Source organism: Cinclus cinclus, chromosome 5 (assembly GCF_963662255.1).
Source record: "Cinclus cinclus chromosome 5, bCinCin1.1, whole genome shotgun sequence".
Taxonomy (NCBI): domain Eukaryota; kingdom Metazoa; phylum Chordata; class Aves; order Passeriformes; family Cinclidae; genus Cinclus; species Cinclus cinclus.
Window position 1 is genome coordinate 41,646,161 of NC_085050.1, and position 21,057 is coordinate 41,667,217.

Below are 21,057 nucleotides of genomic sequence, written 5' to 3' on the forward strand. Positions count from 1 at the left end.
GGACCTTATTAACACCCACCTCACTAACAGAGGCACCTCTCACCATCTGCTCGGGTGCCCGGGAATCCTGATCCCCCTCTCCTGGCCCTGCTCAGAGCCGGCCATCACTGCCCCAGCCCCGCCACTTCTTTGGTACCGCTCTGGGTTTCTCTGCGCTGTAGCCCCGCACCGCCCTGCCCTGCCGGGACATTCAGCAGTTCCGGCTACTGCCGCAAAGATTCTCATACATCTCCCCCACCACACCGGGATCTTTTGCTCATTCCTGCCATTCCAGCTTTGTGCTCTTCAGAGTCTGCAGAGACACGGGGATCGGCTGCGCCAGGGCTTCACAAAGCCTCTTCATCATCCTTTGCCATCTCAGCCAAGAGAGCTGCCATGGGGTCCCTGGTTCTGTTTGTTATTAATTCCATAGCTGTTGCTGTTGTTGTTGTTTGCCTTGTTATACATACTAGTAAAGAACTGTTTTTCCTGTCCTCATGTCTTTGCCTGAGAGCCCCTTAATTTCAAAATTATAATAATTTGGAGGGAGGGGGTTTACATTCTCCAATCCAAGGTAGGGTCCTGCCTTCCCTAGCAGACACCTGTCTTTCCAATTAGACAAAGGTAGAAACAGAAATTTCTAACTGCTATTTCCCAAATATGCATTGTAATTTCTGTGCTAATGTACTTTGAATGCATCTATTTTAGAATATGCAGTAGTGCACATTAGGAACTGTCTTATGGAAACAGATTCATTCACAAATGTTACATGGTTGCCATGGTTCTCCCTGTTTAATCTTTTCTCACACTGATCAATAACAGCCTGAGGCTTCTAACACAACCACACAGCTCTCTCTGTATTTCTACCTTGTTATTGTGGATACATTAAAAAAAAAAGTTGAATCCCTAGATTTCACTGTAAGCCACTTTGATCATAAATATACACTTACCACACTACAAGTGGAAAAGAAAAACCAGACAGAGTTTAAACCCCCAAATTCTACTCTTCAAAGATACAAACCCTTTTCATGAAAAAGGATGCACTGGTTGGTTGATTTGGACAAGTTAACTGCTGCACTACCACACTCCAGTCTACTAGGAAATATATTTTCCATTTGTTGTGGATCAGTATCATGTGAAGGTGAGAAATACACATTTTGCAAAGCAGCTTTTGTCCCTTGGTGAATGCATTTTGGCACTGCATGCAAAAATAAGAAGCCCAACGAAATTTGTCTCTTTCCCGCCAAACTCCCATTTATATCAAACATTTACTTCAGTGCCAGTTAATAAATGGTGTATTGCTGAAAACATTTCCCTAGTAACTAGAAAGCTGGCACACAACTTCATCTAGGAAATAAATCCTCATGACTGGTATCTAGGTGCACTGATAAACACCTATGTGTCTCAACCATAACCATGAATACCCCACAGCCTGTCTGAAAAGGGACATCTGCTTGGGCGGACAAAGGGACAAGAATGAGAAATTGCAAACTAATTACATTGGTAAATATACTTCAGTCTCTGAAACAAAAAACAATTCCATGTTCAGACAGCAAGCTTTCAACTATTTAAATGTATATTAACCACTGATACGGATTAAACACATATACAATAATTTCATGAATACAGAACCACAGAATTCAGCCTCTGCTACAAACTATTTTATACCCATACAACTTCTATTGATACAGCATTTCAAACACTTGAATAAGAATCTTCTAGAAAGAGACAGTATAATCCAGCAGATCAAAATTGGAGGTAAGGAAAGAAGGTGGTTTTCCAAACTCTTCCTTTTAAAACACCGATTGTCAAATTTCTTAGAAGCGACCTATACTTATCCTCATTGTATTACAGAATGACAGCATTCCCAGTGCCAGTTAGAATTAGAAATATATTCTGACTTTTTAAAATACAGATTAAATTTGGTCTAAAAATGGGATGTTATGAGTAGAACAGACATATACACCAAAAAAGTGCATGACATTCCATACCATCTCGACTATTACTATATATCAAAGAAGAATCTCGGAAAAATGGTGAGCTTGGCAAAAATGTACACATACAAATCAGCCTGCAAATGATGCCCTAGTCCATGTACTTACTTTGGTCTTCACCTTTAAATACTAAGAATGAAGTTCTGTGGAGATGAAGGCTCCAAAGAATTCTAACACTCACAGCTAATGCTACACTTAGCTTTTTCCTATCTGACTACAGATTCTCCTGTAGTCATATAAAATAAAATAAATAAAAAATATTTTCTACAAAAATAGAAGTTACTTGGAAAGAGTCCTTTTCAAGGACAAAAAAATGGGTATCATCTACATGAAACCTTTTCCTGTACTGTTTTACCTCCGATCATCCACTTTGTGCTATTCACTAGACCTCCTTAGGATCCTGCACCAGTTATGAAATAAATAATAAAATACACAACAAAAAATGGTAATTGGACAAATTATTCTGACTGTTTTGTAAAGAAGTACTTCTATTATTTGTCCTTGTCTTCTGCTGTGCAAGGCATTACCTGTATTAGTGTTATTATCTTACAATAAAACATCACATGGAAATGATCACCAAAGTTCAGGATCCAGCTGCACTGGACATTACACTCTCCAAAACACTTCTGCCTTCATAAAGATTCAGCTACTGTCTCTCCTCATGAAGTGAATCAGCTTAGTAAGTATCCTGCACTGTACAGCACTACACATTCCAGATTTTGGAGAATTAAATGCCTTATCAACTTTTTCCCAGGACTCCTCTGTAAAGTCTGGTATATTTTATCTTGAGAATTACAGTGATCATAATAAATCACATGTTCCTACTGTACAGAACAACATTTTGTAGAAAACCAAAAACTCTAATGAACCTTAGAGTTCACATGTACAGCCACGGTTGTAAAGCAGTATTTCTAATCCGCTGTAAAATTTCTTCCTTTATTCACACTGTTCACAGTGGTCAATGTATCTCTTCCAGCTTCTTTGAATCCACAAACACAATTTTTACCATTGTTTCTCAAGCAGCATTAGAAATATTTATGCTAGTATCCCAAAGAGTAATTTCTTCTTTATATATTCTCAAAGATATTCCAGGATATAAATGGCACATAAGGGGCATTTTTAGCAATGCAAAGATTCTGCCAGGGAAGTGTAGGCTGCTTCCCTTCCCCTCAAGCACCCTCTGATATTTGAACACCTTTACATGCCTGGATAAGTTTCTCATGTTCCCTCTCCCAACTCCTGCCTACTTCAGGGGAGGCTGGGGTTCTATCTATGTTTATTTAAATGAAAACACCTTTATTTTCTTTAGCTCAGTGATACAATAACACATGCTCTCTTGGCAGCTATGCCTGCACACAATATTTACCAATCCAGGAAAAACCAGTTGCCACAAAATCTGATATTCTGCTTCAGGACAAGCTAGTAATTGTTACTCAAACAAAAGGTGAAAAAAATGTGTAATGTAACAGGTCAGTCCGCATGAAACACAAAAAAAATGTATTCCCAATCCTAGCAGGAGATCACTTTTCATCTAAGGAGTGTAACAAGTTTCCTTTCACTTCAGTTTTACTAGTTGTAAATTGATGGTCATAAAATTATGCAAATCTATTTTTAGTCCAGCCACAGTATATGAATCAAAGGCTAGTCTGAAGAGATATGTCTTAATTGGTACTACAGTGCTGGTCTCCCTCTTCACACGCTGCTTTCAGAAAATTAGATGATCTAATAATTTTACTGTGTAAAATCCCTATGATGCTCCCACATGACCACCTAATATTTTTTATAGTAATGCATCTCTGTTTCCCCAGTTTCTGATGTACATGCATCTTCTCAGATGTCCTGGTGACCAGATTGATGCACACTGGATTACAATTTACTTCTACTTTATCCCAATGGAGCAGCACTGAATGAAAGACTGGATTATTGCTAACTTGTCAGACTGAAAATATTTCTTGGTAATGCTGTCTGACTAAAATAGCAGGTGAGAAGCATACTTTGTTAAAATGTTGATGATACACTTAAAGAAGCAAGGACAGTGTTTAGTGAGAGGAAGAGAAGAAAGGAAGAGCTAAAGTGGAGAAGGCTAAAAAGGAAGAGCTGCACAACAGGTGAAGAAACACACTGTCCATCAAGGAACAGGACAATTGGAATGTCTGCTATTCCCATTTAATCCATCTCATATATCTGATGGTGAGTCTAACATCATAACTGTACTCAGACTTTCAGTTACCAGAAAACATCAGTAAGGGAGTGCATGCTATGTTTAAACTGGCATATTTAGACACTGCATGGGGTAACTTTAGATTATGTTGCCAGGCCGGACTCTGCAGCTTGCATTTGTATTGACATCAGGAGATAAACTGAGCCACACCAGAAACTACAGGTGGCTACAGGGTCTGTCTGTGTCCCTGAGCTCAGGTGGTGATGGCTCACAGTATGTTTTTCTGCCCCTGAAAGAAGAGATTTACCTCTATATTTTAAGAAGTGGTAGGGTGAGTGCAGGAGAACTCCATCAATAACAATTGTTCCCAGAGCACCCTAGAGAGAAGCAAGAACCAGCAGCTCCACATTCACATTGAAGAAAATAACTTTGGTCTCCACCATTAGAATCACTGACAACTATAGTAACATAAAACAATTTTAGAAGCAATAAATTAGGATTAAGACCATTTTAAAAATATTTTTTTAGTGGGGACATAATTTACTCTATTCAAAAAGCTTGCTTGAGATTGAGAGGACCAGGAAGAAATTTTAAGGAGCCTAATTTTTTTAAGCCAATGACTGTAGTCTCTGATGTGAAAAAGCAGTAAAGGATTATGTCAACTGCCCACTTACCAGCAATTACTCTCCTACACACTCATCTGGGCTGAAAACATGTTAAATTGCTTCCAAAATAATATCTATTATAGTGTCCTCTAGCAACAGTGGATACTAAAAATGAATGCTGCATTTTCTAAAACTGAGGGAAAGGTGGGTGGGCAAGATTGCAGTTTCTAGGTTTGTGCAGCATGCCCTTCTGATCACATCACCAGTGCTCTACTGTCCCCTCCCAGTCTTCTCAGAGGCTTCTCCTACACTTTTCCTTTCCTATGTTTCATTCTGATTTGCTTAAGAATACAGTTTTGCAGCTTTAATCCCTCTCTGTACCATAGAAGAGTTTACTCTTCTTGAAGCCTAGGAAATGGGTTACAGAGTAGCTTCAGTTAAAATCATACTGAGCTTTGCTTTTCTGATTTACTTGTATCGTCTTTTATTGCCTGTGATATCTGTTCTGTCACAATTATAAATCTTTTATCATGAGAGGGTATTAAGCAACTTTAAATAATTAGTAGAGAACCCAAAAGAAAGGATATACTTCTGGATACAGCACACACCTTTGCCACACTGAACAGTGGACAGTAGCTAAACCAAAAGGCCGGCACCAGCTGAAAGATGAGTAAATGTTTGAATCACATGGATTTTATTTTTTTTTCTGGAATCATGCAATACCTAAAATAAAGATATTTCTAAAAAAAACCCAAATAAACCAAACCACCAAAACCTAACAACAAAACAAAACAATCCCGCTATAGTTTTGTTCAGTGCTCACCATAGTTTTGCTCAGTGAAATCAAAATAGAGAAGAAACATATCCAGGTGTTTCTTTATATGCAAGAAATTCACTCATTATTTCTTCAAAATACTAAGAAAGCAGGAAACATAAGTCTGTTAGATTCTTCATTAGAATTCTATTAATTAAATGGGAATAATTGTTACATTTCAACCCACATGTGAGAAATAACCTTTGTAGCACAAAACTATTTTTTTAGATAATCAGAGGACTTTGCTCCTAAAACAATATAACTTCTAACAAATTTTGATCCCCATCCCCCACTCTCATCCTCCATTTATCCATTTAGCATCCAAACCTCTCTTGTATTGGCACTACTTTTTCACTTGTCTTGCAAATGGATCAAACAATTAAAAATAGAAACCATAGAAAAACACTCTACAAACATCAGAAGAAATTACTGCATCAGCCTGTATTAACACAAGTTTTATGTAATTTTCTATCCACTATTCCTAAAATGCCATCAATAAAACATCAATGCTGCTACAAAGGAATTCAGATTAAATTAGGTACTTCATACTAAGTCTCTGCCATCAGTATTTCAATTAAACCAAGACACTTGAATGCCAGAACTCATCCCAACCATTTAAATTTTATATCTCCCTTTCAGACTTCAAATAAAAATGATTAACAAGTTATTTATGTGTTGGGAAAAACTTAAATATTTTGTATTGAGGAATGAGAGTTCATATGGTTTTTATAGCCCTGCCATTCCTTTCCAAATGGATCTGAGTCACAGAACAGAGCTATAATAATTTTTTACTCAGTTATGGTTTTATTTTTGAAGAAGTTACAGCCAATTATGAGACACTTAATTATCACTGATATGTAGAGTCACCTAAACAGAGCCCAGCCCACCCATGCGTTGAATCTCACAGAATTACAGAATATTCTGAGTTGGAACAAGCCCACAAAGATCATCAACTCCAACTCCTGATCCTGCACAGGACCATCTCCATGAGTCACATCATTTGCCCAAGAAAACAGTCCAAAAGTCTCTTGAGCTCTGTCAGGTTGGTGCTGTTCACTTACCTGGGGAGCTGTTCCAGTGCCCAAACACTCTTGGGGTGAGGAACCTTTTCCTGATTCCCAACCTAAATGTGCCCTGACACACCCTCAGGCCATTCCCTCGAGTCCCATGGTTGGTCACCACAGAGAGAGATCAGTGCCTGCATCTCTTCTGCTCATGAGGAAGTTGTAACTGCAATGAGGTCTCCTCTTCTTCAGGTTGAACAGACCAAGTGACCTCAGCTGCTCCTCACACATCTTCCCCTCCAGAGTCTTCGCCATCCTTGTGGCCCTCCTCTGGACACTTACTAACAGCTTATTTTTACATATATATATATATATATATGTTTATTGCAGCACCCAAAACTGCACACAATGTTCAAGGTGAGGCTGCTCCAGTGCAGAGCAGAGCAGGACAATCCTCTCCCTTGCCCAGCTGGTCGTGCCCGATGCTCCCCAGGACAGGGCTGGCCCTCCTGGCTGCCAGGGCACAATGACTCAGGTTCAACTGGCCATTGACCAGGACCCCTGGCTCCCTTTCCATGGCACTGCTCTCCAGCCTCTCATTCCCCAGTCTGTCTGTACACCCAGAGTTGCCCCATCTCAGATGCAGAATATCCAGCACTTGCCCTTGTTGAACATCATATCATTGGTGATTTTCTCATAAAAAAACAGGTGGTTAAAATTGAACATACTGAAATCCTAAGGCAGCAGCTATAAGAAAGGAGTTTTAAGGATTAGTCTTCACTATAACTTTCATTTCTTTTTTCAAGTTTCTGTGGGTTTTTGGTACTCAAGTGTTTTGGGGGTTTTCCCAGCTTGAAGCCTTCCAATTTCTGGGGGCTCTTTTTTGAATTCTCAAATAAAGGTGGCAGCAGCAAGCCTTTCATCTTCAGAAGTATGTTGGGAAGCAGTAAAAATCCCAGCAGCCCAGCTACTTAGCAACACGAGTCACCGTGAACATAGTCTGCACCAATTCCACTTTAAATACAGAGTTCACTTAAAGGTTCTTATCCAGTTATTCAAAGCAAACTTGAACCTTGTACTTATTCAGGAGATAACTTCACTCTCTGTAACCACAGTCAATGAGAAGAATTTAAAACTGATAGTAAAGTCAGCCCATCAGTTGTGTCCAGAAAACAATTTTCTTGGGAACTAGACCTTGATAAAGAACATGTTGCCCTCAACAGCACCAGAATTAATACTTACTTTATGTGAAGAATTATATTTCTTTCACAAATTTATGCTTGACATTAGTGTCGTCTTCACACATATACCAACACTGACTCTATAATGCACCCAAGATAAAACAAAAAAAACCCAACTTTTTTGTCTTCCCTAGGGGGCAGAGCGTGGGATGGAATTTCTTCTGAATAGAAGAAAATGATGCTGACATTATCCTTTCATGCATGCACTCTCTTGATGTTGCAAGGTGTTTCCATAAAAAGGAGCAAAGTGGAAGTAAAATTTCTGTTGTCTTTTCTACTGAGGCATTAGAGAGTCACAGTTATGCGTCCATATTCTACTCCACATACTAGAGATTCAGATTTGTAACAATAACAACAAGAAAGCAAGCTTCACACGGCGCAAGTTACAATGGTAACTCATTGTGTCTTACATTACACAGAAAGGTCTCTTTGGAAAATTACGTAACAAAATGTTTAATATTTTGATTGTGTTTACGACAAATTATCACTGTCTAGCATCCATTTGAAACAAATTATGAAAAAAAAAAGACTGCTAGCAAACATTTTCCTTCTTCATAGCCACAGACAAAAGAGTGTCTGTATGCTTCCTCTTTAATACTCCTTTTTCAATGTTGTCAGACTACGCTAGATCTTCTAATTCTTTAATTCTTATCAACAATTTCCTAACAATAGATTCATTAGGAACACATATGACTATTGAAGCAGCCTGAATTACAGCTTCTACCGCATAATCTTGATGTTCCATGACTGGAAGGCAATAGCTCAGCCGCAACAGATCTGCAGTGAAGGAAAGTAGCCTAGAGTAACACAGAAAGGGGAGGTAGTGAATTTAATAGAGGTGGCACTGAATAATAAAGGATCATCCTATGAATTCTCAGAAGAAGAACATTCCCAGGATTAAAAATAAAGTACTGAATTTGACAGGAAGAGGAAAAACACGTTGCATAGATTTTACCCTATGTTAGCACTGTCAGCTGCCTTCAGGTTAACTAATTTTCTGCAGGAAAATGTTCTACAAATTACACATATCAGGTAGACAAGCTTTTACATTTCTTTCCAAGATTACAGGTTAATGCTTTACTTATACATGTAAATGAACAGATTGATATCTGCAGCTGCTAAAAGCCTCCCTCCCCCCCAAACCAACCAAACTAACTATAGCTGATAATTTTAATTATTGGAGGGATAAAGACAGTTGGAAATTAGTGTAACCATCCTAACATGAAGATGTTGGTAAAAGGTATTTATTATTCTACTATCAGTTAGTTCCACAGCCTTTTACTCATGTATTTTATCCTTATCACCTTATCTACAGTAATTGCACTTTGGATTTGTGACACATTTCTGTGTTTTATTATATATAATAAAAATCAGACTGTAATCATCAGATGATTAGAAAGACCAGCTGCAACCACTACTCAGATGAACAACTAGAGCCACTCCATGCACAGGGAGAAAGCAAGCTTGATACACGCTCCCGATACAAGAAAGATTCTTTCCTTTCCCTTTCCTATTTCTGCCTTGCATTGTAATGCTCCCATATACAACCAACTCATATCATCAGATTTCACTTCAGGGGCAATTGTAACATCTAAGCTCCGGCTGGAAGAAGGCTAAATCTATGTCTTCCTGTCACAGAGAAGTTCATCATAAAGCTGTTATCACTTCATGTTCTTATCAACAAAAAGAAACAAATTTGAACAAGCAACAGCAGAGCAAAAGTCACTTTTTGGTCAAGAAAAGTTATGGCAGCTCCCTGGCAATAGGAGCCATCTGTCACAGAAGTCTAATGGCTTTATGATTAAAACAGGATTGAGGGCCTAGCATCATGAAAATAATGACCTGTCATATCAGTTACCTTATCAACAGCAGAAAAACTGCATTTTTATTTCATCAGAAAGGGCAGGCATATCCAATCCAAATTCACAGTGCCTCTTGCTAGAAATTCACTACCACTTTTATCATGTAGACACGACATGATGATGTCTTGGGCACACAAAACACCCAAGAGTTACACCCTTCTTTTTGTCTGGTTGGTTTGAAGAGGGATTTTTTTGCTTGTAACATTTTTCTTTTGCAAGTCACAACTGAAATCAAACAAAGTGTATGAAACTGAAATTACTGCAATATTGCAGAGATTTATATATCCCTACTGTCAACCAAACAACCTAAATCTTCTCTTCTAGACATATGCATTGATCTAGTTTCCAAATTAAGTGGAGTCTGTGTTCACTTTGGGAAGGACACAGTGGGATTCTTAACATTTTGTCCATAGGAAGGATGAAGTGCAGTGAAATAGAACTATTGTAATAAAAAACAAAAAGCCCAAACCAAAAAGCAATTACTATCTTTAAAGGAATGCAAACATGATGTGAATGAATTTCAAGTGGTAATTACATTACTACTGTAAAACCAGGAAAAAAAATCACCTGGTTAAAAAACAGGTAAAATACCAGAATTTTATTCAAAAAACACTGTATTTTCAACTTACACAGCAATCACGCTTAAGACTGTTGAGAATTAGCAGAACACGCACGTTAATACTATTTCAGGTAGGGCTGAATCAGAAGGGCTGGCCTTAAACATAGAATTTGTTGTAATGCAAATTTGCTGCATTAATAAATACTGTAAGTTGAATTACAAGTAAAAACAGAGTGGGGAAAAAAAAAGCCATGGAGGATCACTTTGATTTGCCTTTGGGCAAAATATTTGAACTAGAGGCTAGACTGGTACCTGCAAAATATCTATAAAATGTGATATCTGCTCTAGATGAAAAGACTTTACTGAAGAGCTTGAAATGTCAGAACTGACTTTGAAGAAATCTGAACAAGGAGGTCAGATTCAGGAAAAAACTTGCCATAGCTTCAGGATACATATATGATATCTTTTAGTTACCACTGCTATTGTATTCCTGTTACAGAACTATGTTAAGCAAAAAGCACTTGTACAACTGGATATGTTTGAGTTTTATTTTTCTTCAAAGTATGAGCAATATTTTATGTATTATGAGATTTAAAAACTGCTAATTATCTCAAGCTGATATCCTCCAGAATATTCTCTCATCAGCCCTATGAGAAGACACCACAGGGCACCACAGTCCACAGGGATGACGGAGAAAGTTCTGGTATTACCCAGAATGAGCAGCTTAAGAGGCAGGTAGAGAGATTGAAAACTGTGACAATGACCACAGCAGGTAACTCATCAGGTTGTCTCATACACCACAGAAGGGAGAAAATTATATCCTGATACACTATGTACACTGCATAGAAAGTCTTATGTTTCCTGGCTGCAGTTTTTTACTTGGTTTCAGTCATATGTCAGAGCTAAAGGTATAGAATTATAATAGATTAAACTTCATGTGATTTTTCATTCTGTCATTTGTCATATAAACTCGCTTTCAAAGAAACTGTTGAGTACTCTACATTACCAATACTGATTTGTGTGTTTCAAGATGACAGAAACACAGTATAGTAATTAATACTGTGGAATGTAGTCAATAAAAAACCCCTTAGTTTGTCTACAAAAAGTATTGGAAGAAGTACAACTAATTTTATTAGGAACTCTAAGACATAAGAAATATAAGACATAACTCATAAAGAGATATTACTCAGGTAACTGGTAACTTACTTGACCTGTGCAGAATTATTTTACATATTTAATCTGTGTTTTAGTTATTTCCTCAACTTGTTAGTTATTTATATTCCCTTTACATCAAACAAGGTGAAATTTCTCTTCCCTAACTGAACTTGCTACTGAAATTAAAGTTCAGAGGAATCCTAGAGGAATCCTGGTTAAAATCAAAAATATAAACCCTTTTCAGAAAGAAATACAATTCTCATTTTAATCTTCCAAGCCAAAAAGCCCAATATTTTCTCACTAGGACATATATCAGGAATTGCAGCCATACAACTTCCTGGAATCCCTGCACAAATACAAACATGGTAAGATTATAGCTATGTGAAGTTTATGAGTGACTTATTACAGTTTCTTAATTTGTCAGTCCTTTTGTATTAAACACATTTTTTTACTTAAAATAAATGTACTCCAATTAAAATACTATTCTAGTTATAATATTATAAAATATTTTAACTTATCTTACTTCTCTTTTTGCAAGTGGACAAATGACTCACCCTACCTGGATTTTCTTTCACTTGCCACTTCTCTCTGCCATATGCAAAGAAAAGAAAAAGCAAGCTGAATTTTTACTTGAAGAAAGGATTTATTGTGCAAAAGGAGTGCATTCATTCAAGCAAACATATGTTTATAGTTGTTAGTATCATAGTGAAATGGCCTAGGCAATTAATTTAGAATTATCAAAAAGATATAATTTATCTATATGTTATAAACACCTTCTCCCAAATCAAGAATAAGTGCAAAAAAAACCCCCAAAAAATCAAATTTGTTATCAAAAGTTGATAGAAGATGCCAACCAATAGAATAACAGTTAATTAGAAAAGCTGAAAAGAAGAATCAAGTCAAATGTGTGTATACGATGTATGCAAAAATAAAAATCAAGCCAGAAAAACAAAACAAAAAATTACCTTGAAACAAAAATCTTGTGTGAAGTATCTCTCAAGGAAGGCATCAAAAGAGAATATGCCAATTAAATGACATACTTTATGTGCTACCACACTTACTGAAGAGTCAAGACAAGGTACCACTATTCACACATCAAGACTTTTTATGATTTGTTGCTGCGATGACAGACAGATACAGGATACAAGAGTTTAGGATCTCTCCTCCTTCACCCTCCCACAGGAAATGCATATGTCAATCCTACTGCCTCACAAAACATCCAGAACTTCATCATCCACATGGCTTGGTTCAGAATTGCATCTGTGCTGATGCCTGTTATGTCTCACATTTTTCTCCCAGATTACAAAGCCTTCAGCTGATAATCATGGAAGGAAACAGAGATTCCACAAGTCCTATGGAAACCTTTGCCAGTGACTGAGCATGCAGATACTTACTGAAGTCAGGGAAAAAACAGTACCACTGAAGAATGCCAATTAACACAGTACTTTAAGTACTGTTTTTCACAGATAGCTTGACAATTTAAGGCCATTAAAATATTGTAGAGTACTGTGTGGGGATGTCTTAAAAAATGGTGTAGTACTTTGTGTCATGACATGAATGCTGCTTCAGGTAACTTACTCACTGAAACTTACTCTGTAAAAAATGATACATTCATAATTCTAACATTCTATCAAGAATATTTTTGCAGATGTTTAAACTTTTACTTGAGAGGGAGATTAAATATATCACATCTTTGTGTTGTAATATATCTATGGCCTACATATTAACTGCAGAAGTAAAAACAGGAGCACCCCAGAGCTTTCAAGTATGAAAACCTCCTCTAGCACGACAAAATAAAATCATACTAAAAATTCATAAAGTCATACAAAATACTTTAAAATATGCATTTTATAAATAAATTAACATGCAAGTGTTGATTTTTGCAAAACTGAAGCAATACTTTTTTTTATTCATCTCCAATCACCTCCTTTTAGAATTTCCTAAATGAAAGGGAAAGTAACTTACTTGCAAATGTCATCTTCTGGGTCCTCAAGCCCAAATCTTTCATCAAAAGTAAGTTGTATCCACACATTTTCATCAAGTGCTACTAATCTCCACACTAGCACAGTGTTGCGTGGGTATGTGTGTGGAAACTTGGGGCTGTGAATAGTTCCATTAGTAGTCACAGTAATTATCTTCTCATGGTGAGGGTCCTGCACACCTACAGGAAGAAAAGAAAACAGGCATCAATACTCATTCCTTCTCTTTTCCCAAAGTGTTGGTATAGTATGCGCAGATAAAGAAACTTCTGTTTTATTTGCTTTCCTTCATCTGGCAAGAATTTCTGCTGGAAAATCCATATAATAATAATAACACAGGTGTTTTTCTAAAACCTGTATATTGTCAGATTTATATTTCACTCAGTAAATTATAGGAATTCTCAGAGGTAGCTATTAATAAATTTTATAACAAAATAAGGTTGTAGTTTTATACTGGAGATTTTTTATTACTTGCAGCTATTCATTGTTTTATTCAGTTACATATTTTACCTTATTTTTTTCTGACTTTTCTTTATAAACAGCATTCTGATGAACATTCATTTGAATTTATAAAAGACATACATACTTCTGTCTACTATGAAAATACATACTGCAATCGTACCTTAATATAACACATATAAAGGTTGACAGCTAAATGAATGCAGTGCAAGAAAAGAAGGCCACAGACACTGCACTGCTATTTTAAAAGAAACAACTTATATTCAAATATAATTTAAAGTCTGATGAACTTTTGCTTTCTATTCTCCTGGACTTGTGCCTTCTACTTGTGGTAAGAAAATGGTAAATTTTCTTTTAAGTAGAATGGCTGCTTACATCAAACTAATAGGGTGTGGTCTTGGCAACCTCCACACACACTTGCTAAAGACTGACTGCAGTAAGAGAGGATAGCATGCACTAAAAAGAAAAAAAAAGGCATGAAACCAGAATTTCTAATTTAGATACTTCACTGGATATTTGTTAACAGAGTCACAAACACGTTTCTATACTGTACAGTCTGTCAGCTGAGAGCTGTATGCTAAGCACAGGAGCCAACAACGATAAAAATTACTTTCCCAGTGATTAGTGCATCAGAGTGCTATTTCCAAAGCATTCAAGGACCACCATTTCAGATAAACATGTCAAAGTGCAGCATCTGATGACACTACACTTAGTGGTACGTTTTGTCTTTAAATACACAAACAGGATTACAAACCATGATAAATTTCACAACATATTAAAAAGTGTTTCCTTTAGCATCATCAGGGCACTCATAATAACTGCACTGCAAGTAAGGACTGTAAATAGTCCAGGCATATCAAATGAGAAGTCAATAAAAATGAGGGAAAGGAATATCTACTTATTTAGTGATGTCTACTTATTTAGTGAACTACATCTTCAGTACCTTCAAGTTCCCCCATTTGTAATGGAAAAATATCTATTTACTTTACACACAACAGTGTTACATGAACATATCAAATTCCCCCACACACCACTTGCTCCATTTCAAATATTTGCTTTTGCACAGTGGAATTCCTTCTCTTACAAAAGAATTATTTTGTATAACTACAAAGGCCAGGAATTGCTGTCACTGGAGAATGAAGCTTGTTATTGCTCTTCAGATAAGCTGCAATATTCCTCTGTTCTACAAAATTTGTACTAGTGTACCTCAAAACTCTAGTCTTTTTCTACTGAGTTGAAACACTCTACATGGTCTCAAAATTGCTTTTGAGTAGGCTGCGTGACAATTACCTGGCTAAGATGAAATTACAGTTTTTGGTCTTTGTGGAATGACTATGCAATTCCTGGTTTTATTTTAGGTATAAATCAGTCCAAATTACACTAAAATGGCAGTAACAAGCTCACTCAGATTTACAGCAGTCAGCTTCAAATCTATATACATAGCTGCTGTGGGCTGTCTGCCTTTCTATGAACAACCATCCTCCCCACACTCATCCTAATGTCCCTCCACTGTCAAAAAAAAAAAAAAAAAACAAAATAAAAAATAAAAACCAAAACAAAAACAACAAAACTCTGAAGCATCAGTTTAGGCGAGGACTGAGGTAGACAAGGCACCATCTCAGAGCCAGAAGACAACTGGGAAAATGGGGACAGACAAGGACCAAAACAATATATTTGCATCTTCAGTAAAAAGCTTCAGCAGATGATGATCAACCGAGATCGTCTTCAGGAGAAAGTCCTGGAAATGAGTCAAACTAGACAGAAAAAATCCCTGAGCTGACCTAGAGATATAACGCAGTTACACTTATTAGGAAAGGGCAGCACACATTTAGCATAGCCTGAAGTTGAAGAATGAGTCGCCACAGTCGTCTTTGATGTGGTACAAGATGTTATCACCAGATTTATATATACATCAGTACAGAAAGGCTGCCCCTGAAAGTTACAGGATTCCAGGCATTCTGAGAGCACAGCAGTGTCTAACCCACCAAAGGAGTAACGCAGATGAAAAACCACAGTATCACCAAACAGATCACTAGATGCCACTGAAAACTGAAATTAAACTCACCGACTAGACAAGCTCATTCCTGCCTAGTTCAAAGTAAGTCTCTTCCCCCATGGGCACAACATATTTCACAACGATCAGGGCTGACACTATTTAAATATAGCAAGTACCTCTTTCTCAGTACATTGTAATCTCTACATTTTAGCAAGGGTCGTGGTTAAAACTCAGACAAATTGCATGCAGTTCAGGAGACAGAAGAGGAACTGCAGAAGAAGAAAGGAGCATCATGGGTGGAATAATGACCTAGGCATTGATTTACTTAAATGGCCACACAGTACTGGTAAAAAAAATTAGTTTTTAGATCCTTTTGTTAAAACTACACTTTTTCCACAACAGGACAACAGTACTGCTAATCACACAGTCTTAATATATATTATTTGGTCAATTTAATCTGATAGCCCTAAATTACAAAAAACAACTTTTAGGCCTTCAGAAAGAATATTAGCTCACATGTGGCTATCACTGCTTTAAAAAATAAAGCCAAATCCAAACATAAAAAAGTCTTAATTGCAAATATTTACCAACAAACATTAGAAAATTTTCAGATATACAGCACTGTTAATGAATTTTCTGTTTTAAAACTGAGAAACAAAATTATTAGTAATTATTTGGTCATTACCATAGAACTTGAGAGGGAAACGGGGGTTTTTAATTAATTGAAAGGATTTCCAGGCAGCATTCGCATACAATTTTTACAACACATCCATCTGTAGAGAAACCAAGACTTTGTAAAATAAATTCTTTGAAATGCAATATAACATACTATTTCTTCCTCTTTCACCAGACTTTGAAGAAGCAGTAAGCCTGCTTTCAAAAGCAGTAACTCAATCCACACAGGGTTACCTCTTTCTGTCCTGTCTCTGCTTCAGTTGCCTCCAGGCAGTTCTTAACTATTATCTGAATGCAGCAGCCAAAATAAATTTAACTCTTTTTGCCAGGCACAAAAGAAAAACTGGAAAATAATCTGTTATTGGCAGAAAATTGAAGACAAATACCTCTGGTCTATATTGTTTGTACATAAAATGGCTATCAGGGCAAAGTCACTCAAAGTCATATAAAGGCTGTTATGCAGAGACCTCTGGAGACCTCCAGCCCCAGCTCCTGCTTAGGTTAGAGCTCCTGCTCAAACCAGAGCAGCACAGTCATTGGAGAGTTGGCATTTTCTAGACAATGCTCAAAGACCCTCACAGATGGAAACTCCACAGTGCCTTGGGATAACTTGTTCCATTGCTGCATTACCTCTTAGGTGTTTTTTCCAAATATTAAATTTGATCCTCTCAAGCTGCTATTTTTAGCCATGATTCTTTTGTTGGTTTTGTGGGACTATTTTGATTGTTTATTTGTTTTGGGGCGTGGTTTTTTTTTTTGTTTTGTTTTTTTTTTTGGGGGGGGGGGTTGGTTTGTGCTGGGTTTGGTTTCTCTTGGATTTTTTTTTTTTTGTTTGTTTGTGGGGGCTTTTTTATTTTATTTGGTGTTACACTCTGTACCTTCTACCAGGAAGAGATTAACTTGTCCATCCCTTGTAACTGCTCTTCAGGCAATTGGGGGCCCACTATGGCTGCCTCAAAACCTTATCTTCTTCAGTCAAAACAAGCCCAGACTCCATACTATCCATCACTGCCTGCCACCAGGCAGCTGAGCCTTCAAGCCTATCCATCCAGCCAATTTTCAACCTAACTAAGCAAGCAGCCTATTCTTTCCAAACTTTTGCCTCAATTTGCACAAGAAATGTTTTTGAACCTCACGAGGGTTTGCTTTCATCATCAACTTTTCCAGTACTAAGAAAACTTAATACTAACTTGCTGTATCCCTTAAGAGAGCTTCCCTAAGCAGTACAGTCTGCAGCTTTTCTGGGATACATTGCGTGAGACACATCTTCTGTGGATTTTCCATTTACAGCTACCATGATACAGCTACCTATTTTAAGTCTTGACATGATTCTTCAAATATTAGCAAGAAATCAGAAAAAGAGATGAGCAGTACTCATAGTACACACAGAGACATACACACACAATATAGACGTGATCTGTCAACATACAGCATGATAAATTCAACTTTTAACTAGAAATCTGCTAATTTACACAGTTACATATTACCCCAAATTAGAAAATGTAAGAAATACAATTTATAAATATCATATGGATATAAAGTAACAAAGTAGGTACATGAAAGATACCTGTTACATTTTGTTCACATTACTTCTCCCTCTGACACATACTTAACTATTAACTACTTAACACTTGGAAAAACATGAAAAAATTCTAGTTCACACAACTCAAGATGAATGTATAAAAGAACTGTATTTGGGGTTTTTTTGTTTTGTTTTTTATATCTATAATTTAACCTATTCCTTCTTTCTGCAGTTACTATTTTGAGCTCAAACTTGTACTGCTACCTTAGGCACTGAATATGATATGCTATTTGACTGCTGGCTAAAGGTCTTTCTGCCTTTCACATTATGTTAAGGACTGAACACAGATGAAGAGAGCAGAGAAGACAGAGAAGATCTAACTGATCTTCAGGAACCCTCAGTTTTGGCAGCTGGCCCAACAGGGAAGGACAAATGTAAGAAAAAGAAATTAATGAAAAAGAGGGGTGGAGGGGGGGGAAGACATCAATGGGTGACAGAGCATGGAACGGCAGTAACAGATTTAATAAAGTTTCCACACAGCTATGTGCCTCAATGTCCTGGAGAAGATAACAATAACTAATCAGAAAGTAACAAACCTTTTTTGATTCCAAATTGCATCAAGAAACAAAAATGAATTTATACTTCTACTTTATAAGCTCTTAGCTAATAACCTTCTAGTATTCTGCCAGCACTTTTGCCTAGTAATCTGGCTTCTGCACAAGGAAGAAAATGGCAAACAGGGTGCTCCTTTTGGTGTTTTTTTTTTTTTTTGTAGGTTGGGTTTTTGGGTTTTTTTTCTTGTTTTTTGGTTTGTCGTGTTTCTTTGTTTGTTTTTGTTTTTCCTTGGGTTTTTTTTTTGTTTTGTTTTGTTTTTGCTTTTTTTTAAGCATAGTAAATCATCTTGCATTAAAAGTAACCTCTATTGAGATCTGTTTCCAGACCAAATTCTTTTGGAAGACAGTCTTGGTCCTGAACTTCTCAGTGTCTTTTAAAACTGGATAAATACCATGTTTTAGCCAAGATAAAGGATTCCTTTCGCAAAATGTTAGATGAGGTAACCTGTTGCTGCTATCACATGCTCAAAGATCTAATTATTCCAGAGTGCTCCAATAAGCATTTATTCCAAAGCCCACAGGTAAAGTCTTAGCTACACTGGAATTGATATTAAAGCTCCTGCTAACTAGAATATGAAAGGAATTCCATCTATGCTAAATACTGTTTAGACCTGTAGAATTATTTTATAATGGACTGACGATCCATTATAAAATGATGATATGATCTGCTTCCTTTATCCTGAAAAAAATAGGATTATTAATACATTTCATAGTCATAACATAAATACATATTCCAACCATTCAAAAATTAACAAAGTACTCTGTAATACAAAAATTAGCAGTTAAATCTATTACAGTAGTCCTTCTTTCTCTTATAGGCAAAATAAATATCAACATCATCCTTTAAACATTTTTTTAAATTTTTTTCTTGTCTCAGTGCTGTTTCTTTTGTGGTAAAATTATTATACATTAAGTAGCCATCACATAACATACAGTCTTTAGTCAAGGATTTCTCCCTGTCTCCATCCTCTACTTTAAGTGACCAGAGTCATCTCAGAGAGAAGAGGCATTACTTAAGGAAAGAAAATTCTGGCCTCTTCCTACAACCAATGTTATTAAAATATTTATCAAATTAATCCAGGATTACGACTTTTTTTTTCTGGAGGTGCAAAACTATTAAGAGGAAAGGATATCAAATGTCCAACAGAAAGTGTTTTAAAAGTTTTAAAGGCACTATATTATAGTTAAGTGCATTCCCTTTTTTTTTTTCTTTTTTTTTTTTTTTTTTTTTTTTACTTTGAATGACTTACAATTCATTTACATTTGTGGTATGGTCTCTAAATGTCAAAGCAGTACCTCAAAGTGTGATGACAAAAACAAAGTTACAACAAAATAGATGGAGAAAGGGTGGAAAAGAGAGATGGAGAGGAGAGGAGATGGAGATGAGGAAAACAAGATAAAAAACCATAATTCTCAGAAGATCACTCCCCCTACCATTACGAGGATTGACAGATAGTAACCAGCTGCATGACCAACAGTATACAGAACAGACAACAAATGTTATCAGCCTAAATACCTGGCCTTCACTCATCAACACATGAGCTCTTCATGACTTCCTCATCTTCCTGCAACAAGACCACTCTTATTATCTTTATTTTCTGCTGTATTCCATAGCATCAGTCTGCTATATAATATTTTTCATGTTTTCTGTTTCCTATTTTCTCTTCCCCTGCTGAAGGGGGAAGTATTTTATGTAATCTCCACTCAAAAGTCCTTCTATGCAAAATGCTTTAAATTGAAAACTGTTGAAGCTGAAGCAAAGCATAACAGTATACAGTGATGGACCCATTTTCCAGGTCCAGCTCATGGAAAGCTAGAATATCATGTTCAGACTTCTTTAATAATGAACAGGTAAAACAGGTGGTCCTGAATGATAACAAAACTCAGGAAGGGAAAGGCTTTTAAAAGTTACTCACCCAGGTTTTAACAAACATGATTAAATTGCATGGGATAGAAGGAATTGCAACTCTCCTTGGAAAAGTAAAACTTGCTCTACATGAAAAATCTCAGTAGAAAAGACATGCAGGAACATTTAATGATAAGAAGGACCAGGAAGCAAACACAAACAGTTAACCAGGAAACCAGGAAAAGGTTTGCCCAGCTGGAGATATTTATATCTACTAAGAGATAACAAAGTTATTTATTTAAGTTATAAAGAACTAAAAAAAAGTATTTTTAAAGTCTTACGTGTTTGGGAGGTTTGAGTGCAGAAATATTAGGACTTTCAAATCTGTAACCTTTCCAATTCTGTTACTAAAAATAAATGTTTCTTTTTTCCTATGGGAACTGATTTTAAAAAGTTTTGAAAAACATAACTAAATTCTGAAATGCAAACAAACATCAACAGGAAGTACAACTATAAATAGTATCTATAGCAACAACAGAAACTCAAGTGAATGTAAAAATCATCACATGTAAACGTTCAAGCCCAGCACTTC

General features: G+C 36.5%; 1 protein-coding gene across 1 annotated transcript in view; it reads right to left on the reverse strand.

Moving 5' to 3' along the window:
- Window positions 1–21,057, reverse strand: part of PDGFC (platelet derived growth factor C) — a 122,145-nt gene that overhangs the window by 37,797 nt on the left and 63,291 nt on the right. The window contains exon 2 of the mRNA XM_062493718.1: window positions 13,340–13,535. Within this exon, the coding sequence (XP_062349702.1) occupies window positions 13,340–13,535 (196 nt within the window). The remainder of the gene's footprint in view (window positions 1–13,339; window positions 13,536–21,057) is intronic.